General features: G+C 37.9%; 1 protein-coding gene across 1 annotated transcript in view; it reads left to right on the top strand.

The window, feature by feature from the left end:
* The window catches only part of MET (MET proto-oncogene, receptor tyrosine kinase), a 116,441-nt gene that overhangs the window by 68,310 nt on the left and 29,325 nt on the right, over positions 1-18,806 (top strand). Inside the window, exons 7-12 of the mRNA XM_023228228.2 lie at positions 8,786-8,946; positions 10,860-10,962; positions 11,062-11,198; positions 11,890-12,051; positions 12,808-12,907; positions 16,475-16,693. Coding sequence (XP_023083996.1) covers positions 8,786-8,946; positions 10,860-10,962; positions 11,062-11,198; positions 11,890-12,051; positions 12,808-12,907; positions 16,475-16,693 — 882 coding nt within the window. The remainder of the gene's footprint in view (positions 1-8,785; positions 8,947-10,859; positions 10,963-11,061; positions 11,199-11,889; positions 12,052-12,807; positions 12,908-16,474; positions 16,694-18,806) is intronic.

An 18,806-nucleotide genomic window follows, 5' to 3' on the forward strand; every position in this document is an offset into this window, starting at 1 on the left:
TCTGAAGACAGCAGCAAATCTCCCAGCACAGCACTCTTAGCTCTGCTAAGGGACAGATTGCCTCCTCAAGTGGGTCCCTGACCCCTGTGCCTCCTGACTAGGAGACATCTCCCAGCGGGGGTCGACAGACACCTGACACAGGAGAGCTCTGGCTGGCATCTGGTGGGCACCCCTCTGGGATGAAGCTCTCAGAGAAAGGAACAGGCAGCAATCTTTGCTGTTCTACAGCCTCTGCTGGTGATACCCCGGCAAACAGGGTCTGGAGTGGACCACCAGCAAACTCCAGAAAACCTGCAGCAGTGGGGCCTGACTGTCAGAATAAAAACTAACAAACAGAAAGGAATAGCATCAACATAAACAAAAAGAACATCCACACAAAAACGCTATTCAAAGGTCACCAACATCAAAGACCAAAGGTTGATAAATCCATGAAGATGAGGAAAAACCAGCGCAAAAAGGCTTAAAATTCCAAAAACCAGACCACCTCTTCTCCTCCAAAAGATCGCAACTCCTTGCCAACGAGGAAACAAAATTGGAAGGAGATTGAGTTTGGCAAATTGACAGCAACAGGCTTCAGAACAAGGAAGCTAAGAACCTTGAAAAAAAGTTAGAGGAATTGCTAACTAGAATAACCAGTTTAGAGAAGAACATAAATGACCTGATGGAGCTGAAAAACACAGCATGAGAACTTCATGAAGCATACACAAGTATCAATAGCCAAATAAATCAAGTAAAAGAAACGATATCAGAGATTGAATATCAACTTAATGAAATAAAGTGTGAAGACAAGATTAGAGAAAAAAAGAATGAAAAGGAATGAACAAAACCTCTAAGAAATATGGGACTATATGAAAAGACCAAACCTACATTTGCTTGGTGTACCTCAAAGTAAAGGCGAGAATGGAACCAACTTGGAAAACACTCTTCAGAATACCATCCAGGAGAACTTCCCCAACCTAGCAAGACAGGCCAACATTCAAATTCAGGAAATACAGAGAACACCACAAAGATACTCCTTGAGAAGAGCAACCCCAAGACACATAATCGTCAGATTCACCAAGGTTGAAATGATGATAAAAATGTTAAGGGCAGCCAGAGATAAAAGTCAGGTTACTCACAAAGGGAAGCCCATCAGACTAACATTGGATCTCTCTACAGAAACCCTACAAACCAGAAGAGAGTGGAGGCCAATATTCAGCATAAGAAAATAATTTCCTACCCAGAATTTCATATCCAACCAAACTAAACTTCATAAGTGAAGGAGAAATAAAATCCTTTACAGACAAGCAAATGCTGAGAGATTTTGTCACCATCAGGCCTGCCTTACAAGAGCTCCTGAAGGAAGCACTAAGTATGAGAAGGAAAAACCTGTACCAGCCACTGCAGAAACATACCAAATTGTATAGACCATTGACTCTATGAAGAAACTGCATCAACTAATGGGCAAAATCACCAGCTAGGATCAAATTCACACATAACACTGTTAACCTTAGATGTAAACAGGCTAAATGCCCCAATTAAAAAACACAGACTGGCAAATTGAATAAAGAGTCAAGACCCATTGGTGTGCTATATTCAAGAGACCCATCTCACGTGCAAAGGCACACATAGGCTGAAAACAAAGGGATGGAGGAACATTTGCCAAGTAGATGGAAAGCAAAAAAGCAGGGATTGCAATCCTAGTCTCTGAAAAAACAGACTTTAAACCAACAAAGATCAAAAAGACAAAGAAGGTCATTACGTAATGGTAAAGGGATCAACACAACCAGAAGAGCTAACTCTCCTAAATGCATATGCACCCAGTACAGGAGCACCCAGATTCATAAGCAAGTCCTCAGAGACTTAGACTCCCACACAATAACAGTGGGAGACTTTAACCCCCTACTGTCAATATTAGACAGATCAATGAGACAGAAAATTAACAAAGGTATTCAGGACTTGAACTCAGCTCTGGACCAAGCGGACCTAATAGACATCTACAGAACTCTCCATTCCAAATCAAAATATACATTCTTCTCAGCACCACATTGCACTTATTCTAAAATTGACCACATAATTGGAAGTAAAACACTCCTCAGCAAATGCAAACAGTCTCTCACACCACACTACAATCAAATTAGGACTCAAGATTAAGAAACTCACTGAAAACCACACAACTACATGGAAACCGAACAACCTGCTCCTGAATGACTACTGGGTAAATAACTGGTACATTCATTATTTTTCAAAGTAAATAACGAAATTAAGGCAAAAGTAAATAAATTCTTTGAAACCAGTGAGAACAAAGACAAAGATACAACATATCAGAATCTCTGGGACACAGCTAAAACAGTATTTCAAGGGAAATTTGTAGCACTAAATGCCCACAGGAGAAAGTGGGAAAGATCTAAAATCAACACCCTAACATCACAATTAAAAGAACTAGAGAAGCAAGACCAAAAAAACTCAAAAGCTAGCAAAAGACAAGAAATAACTAAGATCAGAGCAGAACTGAAGGACTTAGAGACATGAAAAACCCCAGGAGCTGGTTTTCTGAAAAGCTCAACAAAATTGATAGACTGCTAGCCAGAATCATCAAGAAGAAAAGAGAGAAGAATCAAATAAACACAATACAAAATGATAAAGGGGATATCACCACTGATCCCACAGAAATACAAACTACCATCAGAGAATACTATAAACATCTCCATGCCAATAACTAGAAAATTTAAAAGAGATGGATAAATTCCTGGACACATACAACCTCCCAAGACTAAACTAGGAAGAAGTAAAATCCCTGAATAGACTACTAACAAGTTCTGAAATTGAGGCAGTAATTAATAACCTACCAACGAAAAAAAGCCCAGGACCAGACAGATTCACAGCCGAATTCTACCTGAGGTACAAAGGGGAGCTGGTACCATTCCTTCTGAAACTATTCTAAACAATAGAAAAAAAAGGGACTCCTCCCCAACTCGTTTAATGAGGCCAGCATCATCCTAATACCAAAACCAGGCAGAGACACAACACAAAAAAAGAAAATTTCGGACCAATATCTCTGATGAATATCGATGAGAACATCCTCAATAAAATACTGGCAAACCAAATCCAGCAGCACGCCAAAAAGCTTATCTACCACAATCAAGTCAGCTTCATCCCTGGGATGCAAGGTTGGTTCAACATAGGCAAATCAATAAATATAATCCGTCACATAAACAGAACCAATGACAAAAACCACATGATTATCTCAATAGATGCAGAAAAAGCCTTCAATAAAATTCAACACCCCTTCGTGTTAAAAACTCTCAATAAACTAGGTATTGATGGAACGTATCTCAAAATAATAAGAGCTATTTATGACAAACCCACAGCCAATATCATCCTGAATGGGCAAAAGCTGGAAGCATTACATTTGAAAACCGGCACAAGACAAGGATACCCTCTCTCACCCCTCCTATTCAACATAACATTGGAAGTTCTGGCCAGGGCAATCAGGCAGGGGAAATAAATGAAGGGTATTCAGCTAGGAAAAGAGGAAGTCAAATTATCTCTTTGCAGATGACATGATTGTATATTTAGAAAACCCCATCGTCTCAGCCCAAAATCTCCTTAAGCTGATAAGCAACTTCAGCAAATTCTCAGGATACAAAATCAATGTGCAAAAATCACAAGCATTCCTATACACCAACAATCGACAAACAGAGAGCCAAACCATGAGTGAACTCCCATCCACAATTGTTACAAAGAGAATAGAATACCTAGGAATACAACTTACAAGGGATGTAAAGGACCGCTTCAAGAACTGCAAACCACTGCCCAAGGAAATAAGAGAGGACACAAGCAAATGGACAAACATTCCATGCTCATAGATAGAAAGACTCAATATCATGAAAATGGACATATTGCCCAAGGTAATTTATAGATTCAATGCTATCCCCATAAAGCTACCATTGACTGACTTTCTTCACAGAATTCGAAAAAACTACTCTAAATTTCATATGTAACCACAAAAGAGCCCTCATAGCCAAGACAATCCAAAGCAAAAAGAACAAAGCTAGAGGCATCACACTACCTGACTTCAAACTATACTACAAGGTTACAGTAACCAAAATAGTGTGGTACTGGTACTAAAACAGATATATAGACCAATGGAACAGAACAGAGGCCTCAGAAATAACACCACACATCTACAACCATCTATCTTTGGCAAACCAGATGAAAATAAGAAATGGAGAAAGGATTCCCTATTTAATAAATGATGTTGGGAAGACTGGCTAGGCATATGAAGAAAACTTAAACTGGACCCCTTCCTTACACCTTATACAAAAATTAACTCAAGATAGATTAAAGACTTAAACGTAGGACCTAAAAACCATAAAAACCCTGGAAGAATACCTAGGCAATACCATTCAGGACATAGGCGTGGGCAAAGCTTCATGACTAAAACAGCAAAAGCAATGGCAACAAAAGGCAAAACTGACAAATGGGATCTAATTAAAGAGCTTCTGCACAGCAAAAGAAACTGTCATCAGAGTGAACAGGCAACCTACGGAATGGGAGAAAATTGTTGCAATGTATTCATCTGACAAAGGACTAATATCCAAAATCTACAAGGAACTTAAACAAATTTACAAGAAAAAAAAAAAATCAAAGAGTGTGCCAAGGATATAAACAGACACGTCTCAAAAGAAGACATTTAGGCAGCCAACAAACATGTGAAAAAAAGTTCATCATCACTGGTCATTAGAGAAATGCAAATCAAAACCACGGTGAGATCCCATCTCCCACCAGTTAGAATGGCAATCATTAAAAAGTCAGGAAACAGCAGATGCTGGAAAGGATGTGGAGAAATAGGGAACACTTTTACATTGTTGGTGGGAGAGTAAATTAGTTCAACCATTGTGGAGAACAGTGTGGCAATTCCTCAAGGATCTAGAACCAGAAACACCATTTGACACAGCAGTCCCATTACTAGGTATATACCCAAAGGATTATAAATTATTCTTCTATAAAGATACATGCACACGTTTGTTTATTGCAGCACTACTCACAATAGCAGACTTGGAACCAACCCAAATGCCCATGAATGATAGACTGGATAAAGAAAATACGGCACATATATGCCATGGAATACTATGCAGCCATAAAAAAGGATGAGTCCTTTGCAGGGACATGGATGAAGCTGGAAACCGTAATTCCCAGCAAGCTAACACAGGAACAGAAAACCAAACACCGCATGTTCTCACTCACAAGTGGGAGTTGAGGCATGAGAGCACATGGACACAGGGAGGGGAACATCACACATAGGGGCCTGTCGGGTGGTGGGGATCTAGGGGAGGGATAGCATTAGGAGAAATACCTAATGTAGATGACAGATAATCTTAAGTGTCTTCAACTTTGCAGGCACAAAATCCAGCTAATGTATAGAGTTTCACTTTCTAATACTTGCAAGTTAACCTGCTTTTCAAGGTATAGGATGTTCAGTGGCTAAAATTCTTTGCAGTTCTAGATATGACAGATTTCAGGATTGAAAGCTCATTATTTTGCTTCAAATATGGTATCTGATCTCATACATAAAGAGCAATGAGAAATGCTTCAGAAAAGGGAGAGTATTTTTAATGTATTCTGAATGTATTAGGATGAAGTTATCATATCTTGTAGGGTTGAAAATTCAACCCCAGTGAGACAATAGAACTATTAATTGATCAGAATACTCAGAAAAGCAGTATTATATGGGGGTAGGAGGGGAGGCAGGCAGTATACTACCACCAGTAAATATATTTGTGACCTCTACTAAAGAGGAAAGGAAACCCCGTTTGGAGTTTTTTTGTTCTGTTTGGTTTTTGTTTTTTAGTTTTCTCATGTTTTATCCTAATGGGTTTTGAAAACATGATCATTTAAAATACTGTTGGAATGGACCCATCAGTGATGTGATCTTTCACCTGTGAAAAGACAAGGGCTACTTTTGTGGCTGTATCTCCCCTATCCAGACAGGTAGGAGACCCAGCCTCTGTGGCTTTATGCCGGACGCTCATTTCCTGCCCACAGAGTTTCTCTGCCCTTCAGGATAACTCAGAGTTTGCCAGCCATTGTTGGGTCTATCCAAGGGTGTGTAGTTCACAACTGCTTCCTTCCTTTTTCCCTAGAAGGGTAAAGGTTACCCCATAAGCTAAGGGGAAAATGCCCAGCCCAGAGAGAAAAGCTAAGTAGAGCCAGCCTTTTGGATCCTGACTGAGGGGCTAGCAGAGGGCTTATAGTATCTCTTCCTATTGCCAGTGCCCCAGTTGCACAGCTCTCTACATCTTTTCTCAAATCATCATCCAATCCCTTTGCCTTTTATAGAAAGTGGTGATGATATGTGTAGAGTGACAGACTTCAGTTTGTACATAGAAAGATGGGATGTAGGCAGTGGAATCAGGCCAACATCAGCCTTGGGCAGCTGTTTTCAGTGGGGAAGCCTCCTCATTAGAAGAGCCCGCAGCAGCTGTGTGACTGCCTCAGGCTGAAGAGAGACCTGGGAGGGTTGGATGTCTTGTTCTCTCCTACTGGATTTCTACCATAATAATAATAAACAGATTTATTTTTCTAGTAGCTCTCATTTGGCTAGACATGGATGAGGTAAATTTTCAGGAAAGGCACAATTGTGTAATGGATTTTTATGGGTAAAATGGCTATCATAAAAGCTTTAAGCTAAAACTTTAAAGGGATTTGATAACAAGGGTAAGTTAAGACTTTGGTTTGCAATTATTTACTTAGGAAGGATGGAAATGTTTGCAAGTCTGAATTTGGCTAAAAGCCCTTCTTAATTGTAAAAGAATCACTTTTAGATGTTCACAAATGGAGCTTTAGCAAATACCTTTACTGGTTCTTGAGTTGCCTCTATCTTAGTTTTCCCACCATTGTACTTTACAGCACAATTTACAATATGTCCCCACCCCCAAAAGAGCATTTCCTTTCTCAATTGTCACAAAGCTGCTGAGAAGAAGCTTATTTTTAACTTGGAAATGTGTTTTGTTTTAATAGTTTTAGGCTGAGAGCAATTATCTTACACACTTCATAGGTGCCTAATGCTGTCTTAAATCATGACTGACCAAGTTTTAGCAGTAAATCCATTGATGACACACCAAAAATGAGTCTGCAATAATAAAATGAGCCTGTTATTTACTTAACATCAACCATCGGGGGAAAAATTTAATCCTAAAAATGAGATGTAAAACAATGCCAGTGAAGATAATTAGGAAAAATTCTTATAATACTGATTATGGGCCCTCTCTGGTTCTGTTTTTATCTATTTCTAAAAGAAACAACATATGTATTAAATATTATATAATTTTTAAAAGGCTGAGTGTGTCAACTAACCAGCCTGGTATACATCAAATAGCAACCATATTTAAAGAACAAGGAAAAATCTTCAGTCATTAATAAATGTGAACTAATAGGTATAAAGAAGTAGATTCACGTATTATTTTGTTGGTGCCTGGCACGTAGGAGGTGCTTTATTAATAAATAATGAATGAAACCTGGGCAGCATCACAAGACCCCGTCTCTACAGGAAATCGAAAAATTAGCTGGGTGAGGTGGCGCACACCTGTATTCCTGTCTACCAGAGAGGCTGAGGCGGGAGGATTGCTTGAGACCAGGAGTTTGAGGCTGCAGTGAGCTAGGACTATGCCACTGCACTCCACACTGGGCAAGCGTGAGACCCCCATCTCTAAAAATAAATAAGTAAAGAATGAATGAATGAATGAATGAATGAATGGCAGATATGTACTAAAAAACCATCCATGTGTTTCATACTATGCTAGCTGCTGAATGCAACTGGGCAAACATTGGATACCAAATGAAGTATTTTTACTGTGCAACTTTTGTCTCTGGCTGGGGAATACCATAGCAACAAGAATGTAGTGCACACAATCAGTGCACAGAGCAAGGCATATAATGGCTGGACTTTGGCTTATAGGGCACATGAAGGAGTTTGATCAGAGTTCAGTCTGAAGGCTGATGAAGAGTTACAATCAGAGTTATGAGCAAGTAAAAGTCTGGGCCCAATGTGTTTCTACTCCAGTGCAAAAGAGCACTAGAAGATGAATTCACTTCAGAATGGCCCAAAAAGGGCCAGGTCCAATGGCTCATGCTTGTAATCCTAGCACTTTGGGAGGCCAAGGCAGGAGGATCACTTGAGCCCAGTAGTTTGAGACCAGCCTGGGCAACATAGTGAAACCCTGTCTCTAGAAAAAAAAAATTAGCCAAGCATAGTGGCCCACACCTGTGATCCCAGTTACTCAGGAGGCTAATGTGGGAGGATTGCTTGAGTTCAGGAGGTTGAGGCTGCCGTGAGCCATGATCATACCACTGCATTCCAGCTTCAACAACAGAGCCAGACTCTATCTCAAAAAAAAGAAAAAAAGAAAGAAAGAACAGGAAGGAAGGAAGGAAGGAAGGAAGGAAGGAAGGAAGGAAGGAAGGAAGGAGAGAAAAGAGAAGAAAAGAGAAAAGAAGACAAAACAGAAGGACTCGAAAAGGCTCTTTATTCCTACCAAGCTGCATCTGCTCTTTGCCCCATCTCTGGATCTCCTGAAAACAACTTGTTTCATTAGCATGTCATGTGGTTTTAATGTTTGTTCCAGATGCTCTGAAATTTGTGACCCTTTTTCCTTTAGTGAAAATTAAATTTTTACTAAATCGTGGGAAAATGAAAGAATTTCAGACTATTTAAGGATATACATTTTGTTTGTTCATTTTCCAAATATATGAAAAATTGTAATATATTGGATTTTTTTTTTTAAGTTCTATGTTGTCCTTGTAGGTTTTCCCAACTAGTGCACCCCTTGAAGGAGGGACAAGGCTGACCATATGTGGCTGGGACTTTGGATTTCGGAGGAATAATAAATTTGATTTAAAGAAAACTAGAGTTCTCCTTGGAAATGAGAGCTGCACCTTGACTTTAAGTGAGAGCACGATGAATACGTAAGGATCTCAAAACGCTTTGCTGGGGTGTGCTTGGAAAATAGGTTTTGTTTTTGAATGACTGTTTGTTTTAAAATTGCTCAAAAAGCTCATCGATTGAACTAAAAAGGGTCTTGGCCTGTCACATGCCTTGTGGGTCTGTTCTGTTTTGTTCTTGCAATCCCATTTACTCATTGGATTTGAAGAGAGAGAAAGGTGACAAGGCCTAGGTGAAGACAAGAGGCCAGAATTAGGAGTTTCTCAACCATTTATGTGACAAGTCTTCAAGTGTTGTCTAAGTAGATTTGCCAGAGTAGCACTAGTTAGGATCACTCCATCCTTGGAGTCTTCAAATGTTGAGTCTCCAAAGACTTTTTCTACAGAAATCAGTAAACAGCTCAGCATGGATCCTCTCTTTTAAATTCACTTTCTAAACCTCAGAAATGTAGTGAGGCAGCTGAATCACATGTTTGAGACTTTTTTAGAGGAGTTAAAGTTTATATTCAGCTTATATTTACTGGCACTGCAATATATGGGCTGTATCTCACTGAACCATCCCCATGGGCCTGGGAGGGAGCAATATGATTCCTGTAATACAAAGGAGGTACCTGAAGTTCAGAGAGGTGAAGTGTGGCTTCGCAGAGGTGATCCAGAGAGTAAGAGCTGAACAAGCCTTCAGACTCAGCTCTGATCAGCTTCTGATGCAAGACCCATGCTTGTTCTACTGTATTCTACATGTACCCTTCTACAAGCTTTGAATTCCATAATCATCAGAGAATCCAGAAATTATTCATTATCACATAATAACAACACGCAAACATTTAAAGTTTTATGGTTGAACCCATTCTATCAGATGGCTATTTTATATCTAATTGAATTCATTTCAGGGTTACACAAAGGTCCGAATATATCCATTTTACTGAGACCAAAACACTAATGAGGTAATATTTGTTAGCTGAATGGCAAAACAAATTTTTTCAAGAAATCTCCCTTGTAAAGTCTCCAAAATTCTTAATCGTTGCATTATAAATCAGGACCTGTAAAAGTAAAACAGAATTCATTCTCTTCTTTAAAAAGTTATTTAATAAATCAAATTGTATTTAAATTTTTTCAGAACAATATGATTATTCATTCAGAAATAATTCTATGGAATGCCATCACAATTTCATTATCATTTAAGTAATTTAAATTAGCATGTACAAGTATAACCACAGAAATGTACCTGTTGACATACTTTAATGAAGAGATTGGCCTATTTGTAGTTAGCCCATTGTTTCATATGCTACTGAGATACTATCTATCTGAAGTAGACCAAATATTATCCCCAAATATTAATATTATCCAAACTTAGATTATTATGCACTATTCAATTGGTGAGGTCTGCATGGATAAGGTCTAATATTTTCTGTTTGTCTGTATAAGTACTATAGTACAGTTAATATAAAGTTTAGTATAGGCAGGGTGCAGTGGCTCATGCCTGTGATCCCAGCACTTTGGCAGGCCAAGGCAGGAGGATCACCTGAGCCCAGGAATTCAAGACCAGCCTGGGCAACATGGTGAGACTCCATCTCTACCAAAAAAAAAGAACTTTTTTTTAGTTAACCAGATGCCATGGCATGCACCTCTAGTTCCAACTCCTGAGTCCAGATGATCCCTTGAGCCCAGGATTTCAAGGCTGCAGTGAGCTATGACCATGCCATTGCCCTCCAGCCTGTGTGACAGAGCAAGATCCTGTCTCTTTTTAAATAAAAATAAAGTTATCATAGTATAGAAATGGAATTGTACAATTTTTGGCCTTAGTGTTTATCTTGAAACTCTGCTTGCTATTCAAAGCAGTCAGCTCACTATTTAGAGTTAATGTCACTTCCTATAAAACAACCTAACCAAAAAATGCCTTGGATTTGTCATGTAGTAAACTTTGGGTTTTTTTCCAGATTGAAATGCACAGTTGGTCCTGCCATGAATAAACATTTCAATATGTCCATAATTATTTCAAATGGCCACGGGACAACACAATACAGTACATTCTCCTATGTGGTAAGGAGGATTCTATCCTATCATGTTTGATTTTTACTTAATCTATTTAGAATTATAAGCTGAACAAGTTACTTTGTTTTGTTTTTATCTCCCCTCCAGGATCCTATAATAACAAGTATTTCGCCAAAATATGGCCCTATGGCTGGTGGCACTTTACTTACTTTAACTGGAAATTACCTAAACAGTGGGAATTCTAGACACATTTCAATTGGTGGAAAAACATGTACTTTAAAAAGGTGTTGTAAATTTATTTTTTGTTGCATCTATCAATTTGAATTAATATCTGTACCTTAAAAATTAAGCAGATTGGTTTTGTGTGTGTGTGGAGAAAAAAAAAAATCAAGATGTTTATTTGTTTACTCTCCTGCTGACAAAACTTCCTCCTTCCAAAATTCATCTATTCCTTTTGCTGATTTTTCTTCCTTTCTCTTGTTTTTCTTAGCAATCCTACTTTTCAGTTTTGTCTTCCCATCCACCCTCTTTATTGTTATAGCTTAGGATCTTAGCTTTACTATGAGCCGTGAGAGTCTGGTCATTGACAATAATTTAAAATAAACATTTTCATCAAGATTTGTCATTAGACTAAGTCACTCTGGGGAGGGAAGAAATGGGGAAGACTGGGTTTGGAAGGCAGTTATGTTTCTGCTTCTTAGAGTTGGAAGAGTTCAGTTTAATCAAGTACCAAAAGTACTTTAAAGATTTTTTTTTTTTAAATCCCAAATGTTTTCCAGTCAAGGATAGCTTCTCTACAACAAACTTTAAGTTTGGGATCCAGTCAGATTAAACAGCCTACACTAGAAAAGGCTTCCACTCAGGAAATTCCCACTTAGAAGCCATTGAGTTATATCCTTTTGATTCATGGATATAATTCTAAAATATATGTATCTCTAATAGCTAAGATTCATTTTCTTAACTTTTTTTGTTCAGTGTGTCAAACAGTATTCTTGAATGTTATACCCCAGCCCAAACCATTTCAACTGAGTTTGCTGTTAAATTGAAAATTGACTTAGCCAACCGAGAGACAAGCATCTTCAGTTACCGGGAAGACCCCATTGTCTATGAAATTCATCCAACCAAATCTTTTATTAGGTAAGTAGAAGCTTCCGATGGGTATAAGAAAATAATGAATACTAGGATGATTTTGCTGTAGGATAGTCAAGAGGAACTGCAGTTTTACCTCTGGCTTTGATGCTGTTGTGTTTCTTTTGAAGGCTGCCTTTCCAATTCAGGAGAGAAAACTACTTTCGGGTTCTGAGTACAATTTGACTCATCAATGCTAGTTCATGTCAAGAAGTATTTTATCCTGTTCTGTTACATTTAAACAGATTATAGCACAATAGTTTACTGTGGCATTATAGTATACATGCACTTACATTATGTACATATCAATTCTGTACTAACCTTAGTGCCAAGAAATGGAATCGCCTTTTTTCTTCCATACTCTAGAGTATTTTTTTGTCCTTTTCTTTATGCCAGACTCTCTTTGAATTGGTATCTCATTGGACCCAGTTCAATCTGCCTTGTTTCCGTTAACTCTATCAGTCTAGCAACAATAATTAAGTTTGGTTTCCTTTGTATTTTTTTCAGAGAAGTGAAATATTTGTTTTGCGTAATTCGGTGAATAAAATACAAATGCATTTCTTAAGCTTATGAAATATGAATATTAAAAAATATTTTCAAGTTAAATAAGTTATTTCCAAGGAATAGTTACCCTTGAACTTCCATTTGATGTTGACTGTGCCTCTGACTTGTAATCAATGCAGGTGATTACATTGATTCCCTCTCTTACAGTACTTGGTGGAAAGAACCTCTCAATATTGTCAATTTTCTATTTTGCTTTGCCAGTGGTGGGAGCACAATAACAGGTGTTGGGAAAAACCTGCATTCAGTTAGTGTCCCGAGGATGGTCATAAATGTGCATGAAGCAGGAAGGAACTTCACAGTGGTAAGTCCTTTGAGCAATGGTTCTACTCAGAGCTCTGCATCTCTGCCTCTAACCACGTGGCTTTCATGGTACCTGGGACATTTCAGTTTCACCTTTAAGGTTTGCTAGTTAATTTCCTTGCAATGTAGCCAAATAGTAGTCTTTATTTAACAACTGAAATTATCTAGAGTCTTGGGCTAACCATGTGGAAAAAATACATACACATACACACATGCATATATAATGTTTAGAAAAGAATGAAGATTACCAATTTGAGACAGTGTTTTTTTTTTTTTTATGTTTGTGTGTTGGTTGGTTGGTTTTGAGGGTTTTATGGAGACAGTATGTCACCCTGTCATCCAGGCTGGAGTGCAATGGCATGATCTCAGCTCACTGTAACTTCCCCCTCCCAGGTTCAAGTGATTCTCCACCTGAGCCTCCCAAGTAGCTAGGACTACAGGCACGAGCCATCATTCCTGGCTAATTTTTGTATTTTTTGATAGAGACGAGGTTTCACCATGTTGGCCAGGCTGGTCTCGAACTCCTGACCTCAAATGATCTGCCCACCTTGGCCTCCCAAAGTGCTGGGATTACAGGCGTGAGCCACTGCGCCTGGCCTGAGGCAGTATTTTTACAGACAGTCAGTACAAATGGAAATCACAGCATTTCCCTAGTCCCTTTCTAATGCATCATAGAACATGGACCCTTTTGCTCTAATAAAATCCTTGGAGAAAGTCGCTGATGTTGCAGCAGTATTCTTGCCTTCCTAAGCAGCAGACATATGCTTTCTTACAGCCCTCTGTTCTTCTTACCATCCTTCTTGTCCCTTTGTTAGCACGTTATCAAGTAACAAGAAAAGAGCATTCAAATATTTATGTTATGTCCTAAAGTGTGAATGTTATTTGCTGTTTCTCCACCTATCCTTATTTTATATAGGTCACATTAAAGTGGTAGTTTTAGTTTAGACCTTAGAAAGGTTGGCATTATTTCCAAAGATTCCATACATTTTGTTGATGTTTTTCTTTAATATAAAATACCATAATCTAGTTGGACTTGTGCACTCAACTCAGAATGAAAGTTCTGAGTGCTCTTGCTCAAGCAAGGTCTTGATTGGTCAGGTGATAGATTGAATTACAGCACTTCCTTTTAGATTCCCCATCCAATATTTCTTGAAGACTAAAGCCACAATGTTCTTTAATTACAAAAACCAATTTGGGGCTAAAAATGTCAAGCCAAATCACCAAATAATAAGGTCATTTCAAATAAGATTTTTCTTGGCCTTCTCAATCAGCCACATTGCATCACCTCTGAAGAGTATTATTAGATTTTTATCATATTCCTGAGAAATTGTGCTCTAGGGAGTCACCACATGAAGCAAAGGATTTTGAAACCAATCCCAACACATGGCCACAAACAAACTTAGAGTACCGCTGCTATTAATTTAAAGGACATCAGTTCTCCACAACTAAGCGTAACAATTTTTCATTAACCAAATAAGAATAACAGTAACCCTCTTTGGTGTTGGTATGAGACCTTTTAAAGTAGAAATCTGAGAAATTATTAGTTTATCGAATTAATGCTGAGCGTACATTATTAAGATAATGACTGAATTTCCTTTCTTCTCCCTCACTAGCATTAAGGTGACACGCAGAATGCCTCTTAGCTTCAGTCATTCATTTGTAATCAAATACTTATTAAAAACTTTTTAGGTGTCACACATAAGAGTTGCATATCCCAAGGATGATTCAAACAATGGTAGACAATAAACATCTTATTTGTTTATTTTTCTGGAAATATAAACTTCTGTTGTTTTAGCCACAAACATGTTAGTACAGTAGAAGTATGCATTAGAATCAGACAAGAGTGAAAAATGCAGTGGATCTATTTTACTATTTGCTATTTATTTTACTGTCATTTGTGAAAACTACTTTATAAAGAAATATGTATTCCTTCCATGTTCCCTGCCACTTATAGAATTTAAAGCTGACCATGATGAATTGAACCCATTTATTATTTAACAAGTAAAAACTCTTGATCAGGTCTGATTTAGATATATAGGTCCAGCCACAATAACTTTAAGTCCAATAAACTCTAATCCTTTCAAAATAAAAGCAATCATCTTCATAACAAAATGTGTATTAATTTGTTAACGTGTGCATTATGCCCCAGAAGCCTGCAGTTTAGTGTGTAGTTCTCAGATTTCTTGTTATGTAAACAATTATTGTGATGACAGTAAAATTGTTCATGTCCATTAGGAATAAATAGCTTTTAGCATTTTAATATTAATTTTATATAAAACTCAATAATATAATTTTATCCATATTATGTCTCTATAAGTTTTATCTGCTGCTGATAAACATTTTTAATGTAAGATCTTTTTTAAATTATTTTTTAAAGAGAATAGCGAATAACAAATTCTGTTTGTCCTTTTTATGTATATCCTGAGTCCTTTTTGTATTGTGGGCAAAAGTAATTGTTTTATCCCCAACTATACTTGTCAAAGGAAAGGAAATCTAAGGGATGTTGTTGCTTGTTTGTCTTTTCCTTGGGGGAAAAACGCAACTGTTAACCTTAGATGTACCACTATGTGTTGCTGGTTTAGTCTAAGTACAATCAAGAGGAAGCTACATTTTCCAAAATTCCATAAATCAGAATTCCAAAGAGGAAGATTTGAAATGAGACATGAAAGGGCATGAAATAATAATAGCAGAGGCTTTGTAAAATAGAGAGCATAGGAAAAGGTTTCAATATAAAATATGTCATGGACAAACAGATAGCATGGGAGCGAAGACAATCAATTTTGGAGTTAATGGCCTAGGATTTATATTCGCTATTCCGCCACTCCAAGCTGTATGACCTGGTCTAATGACATAAGTTTGCAAAGCTCAGTTTCTTAATTTGTAAACTGTGCATAATCATAATACCCACTGATAGGATTATCATGAGAATTAAATGAGACCAACCTTGTAAAGCATTTTGCACAGAACCTATCATTCAATAATTCATAGCTTAAAACACACTAATAAGATTACCTAACTACATAGTTAATTATCATGTTCACCATATGGTGCTTGGCACTTTACAAAGCACTTTACCATGTGGTATCCTACATGGTAAATAGCATTTTCATCTTAATTCCTAAATGAGGAAACTGAGTTATTTAGTGTGGGCCCTGCCTCTGTTCCCATAGCTTGGGTTAAAGCTGGGCGAGCAGCCAAAGCCTTCTAACCCCACAAAGCCCAGCTCCCAGTCTGCCTGCCTGCCTCACACAACAAGGGGCAGTTCCTCCAGGTGACTGTCCTGTCTTCTTAAGGAAAATAAAATGATGGGATGAGGGCCAGCTTCAGATACATCAGCATGGTTTATGCTGGGCAGGTGGAGGTCTGTGTTTCTTTGAAGGTTGGGTTGTTTGGATAATTTTGCATGTATCGTGTTTCCAGAAATGTATAGTCTAACATTAAGAAGTTAAATACAGATTTTTTTCGAAAACTCTATATTTTCAATTGATTGGAGTGGTGAATTATAAAGTTGCTCTGAATGTTGCCAAGCCGTATTCTGTTTACAGTGGATAATTGTGTCTTTCTCTAGGCATGTCAGCATCGCTCTAATTCAGAGATAATCTGCTGTACCACTCCTTCCCTGCAACAGCTGAATCTGCAACTCCCCCTGAAAACCAAAGCCTTTTTCATGTTAGATGGGATCCTTTCCAAATACTTTGATCTCATTTATGTACATAATCCTGTGTTTAAGCCTTTTGAAAAGCCAGTGATGATCTCAATGGGCAATGAAAATGTACTGGAAATTAAGGTAAGAAATGCTTTAAACACTGTCTTAAATCATCAGCTCAAACTTAATTGACTTCATAGCTATGTGAATACAATTGTTGTACTTGGCCGTTGTATCTTATACAACACCAGCAAATATAGAAGCTCTGAAAAACAATCTTTTTGGCATAAAACTAAAAGATAAGAATAACCGTGGACTGCATTTTAATGAACCATTTAAAAACCCTTTCTTGTGTATGTATTAAAACGTAGCAAATGTGGGACACAAATCCATTAAAGAGGATCCCTGTGATGCATTATCTTGCTGATGTTATACGTTTCCCCGGACATTTTACCTAAATGTGCTCATTATAAGTAAAACATAAGAGCTGTGAAAGTAAATGCATCAATTGTATCTCTATACTTCCTTGTAATACTTGGAATTTCGTATCTGGGTGTGGTCATCTGTAAGCTAATTTGTAAATGGAACTAGATATCTGCCACCTTAGGAACATATTAGCTTCTAAATATAATTTAATAGAGAATAACAGGTCATCTTTTCTAAAGCAAGCCTGTTGCAAACAAAGAACACTAAGACTCAGAAAGGTTAAGTGATTGACAAGTGACAAAAGAGTGGCAGAATAATACAGACTAGAGTGGAGCTTTTTTATGTCCCTTCAGTTATTTCTACTTCAAATAATAACACAGGCAAAATGCTCTGCTCAAGACTTGAATTATTCATAGCTGCAGTCGCTAGAAACAGCAAAATATTTATCCTTCAACATGTTGTTAAAACGTTTAGAATTTTTTTTTTCCTGAAAGATGATCTGAATGCAAATATGAACAAATATAAAGCAATAGGATAGTCTTTATTTGGGTGCGATATAGGCTTTCATGGGTCATCTCCATCTAAGTAATAATATATTTCCATCAAAATTTTTCTGACTTTTTCAACAAAAATTTAACTACAGCCCAACTTATGCATATGTTCACGCTCATACAAGTTTACTAACCTCATTATTGTGTTTTGTACGATAATTAAGCAAGCCCAGCATGAAATTGAATGGAAGCCCGCTTCAATGAACAGTGTGTTTACAACAGCAAAGTCCTTTCATCTGCTTCTTTAATTAGTTTTAGGAAGGGAGAAATAAGCTTTTATCACTTTTTTTTTTTCAATAAAACTAATCTAGTGTGACCTTTTGCTTTCAACAATTACTGTTTTTGCCATTTGAAAGATTCCGTTTGGTGGTTCTTGATGATAACAAAGGTTTATGTGCAAATAGTTTTACACCCAGAGAAACTCTATTTTTCTGTTTCTGTATCTATGATGAAGGGATTAGAGATAAACGGTTCTTTATCTACCCTTCCAAGCACAGTCTTTATGGAAGAGAAAACTTCTTTTTCCGTAAATTAAATACCCATTATTCAACATCCTACAAAATTGTTGGACCAAGAAAAACATAATTTGGCATCATCCTCGGCCTGTCAATGGTATTCCCAACATGGCGAAAGGGTCTTCTAGAGACAGGCACAAAACACTTTATTTTCTTGCCTATATATAGAATAACTCTTTCTCTAACAGGTGTATAGCACCTACCATGTGACAGAATAGTAATCTAGTGGGAGCAGCGGCAGTTGAGGGAGATTATTTTAGTATCATGATTCAACATTTTTTCATACTTCACTTTACTTACGTATGAGAGGAAAGCAAAGGCATAAGAGAATATTTGTTGTGTCAGCAATCTAACTCTTTATCAACACGTTAAGTTGATCACATTAAAACTTCTACCTCTCCACCAGGCACGGTGGCTCATGCCTGTAATCCCAGCATTTTGGGAGGCCGAAGCGGGTACATCACTTGAGGCCAGGAGTTCGAGACCAGCCTGGCCAACATGGCGAAACCCCATCTCCACTAAAAATACAAAAATTGGCTGGGCCGGGCGCGGTGGCTCAAGCCTGTAATCCCAGCACTTTGGGAGGCCAAGACGGGCAGATCACGAGGTCAGGAGATCGAGACCATCCTGGCTAACATGGTGAAACCCCGTCTCTACTAAAAAGTACAAAAAAAACTAGCCGGGCGAGGTGGCGGTGCCTGTAGTCCCAGCTACCCGGGAGGCTGAGGCAGGAGAATGGCGTGAACCCGGGAGGCGGAGCTT

The sequence above is a fragment of the Piliocolobus tephrosceles genome, chromosome 8 (genome assembly GCF_002776525.5).
Source record: "Piliocolobus tephrosceles isolate RC106 chromosome 8, ASM277652v3, whole genome shotgun sequence".
Taxonomy (NCBI): domain Eukaryota; kingdom Metazoa; phylum Chordata; class Mammalia; order Primates; family Cercopithecidae; genus Piliocolobus; species Piliocolobus tephrosceles.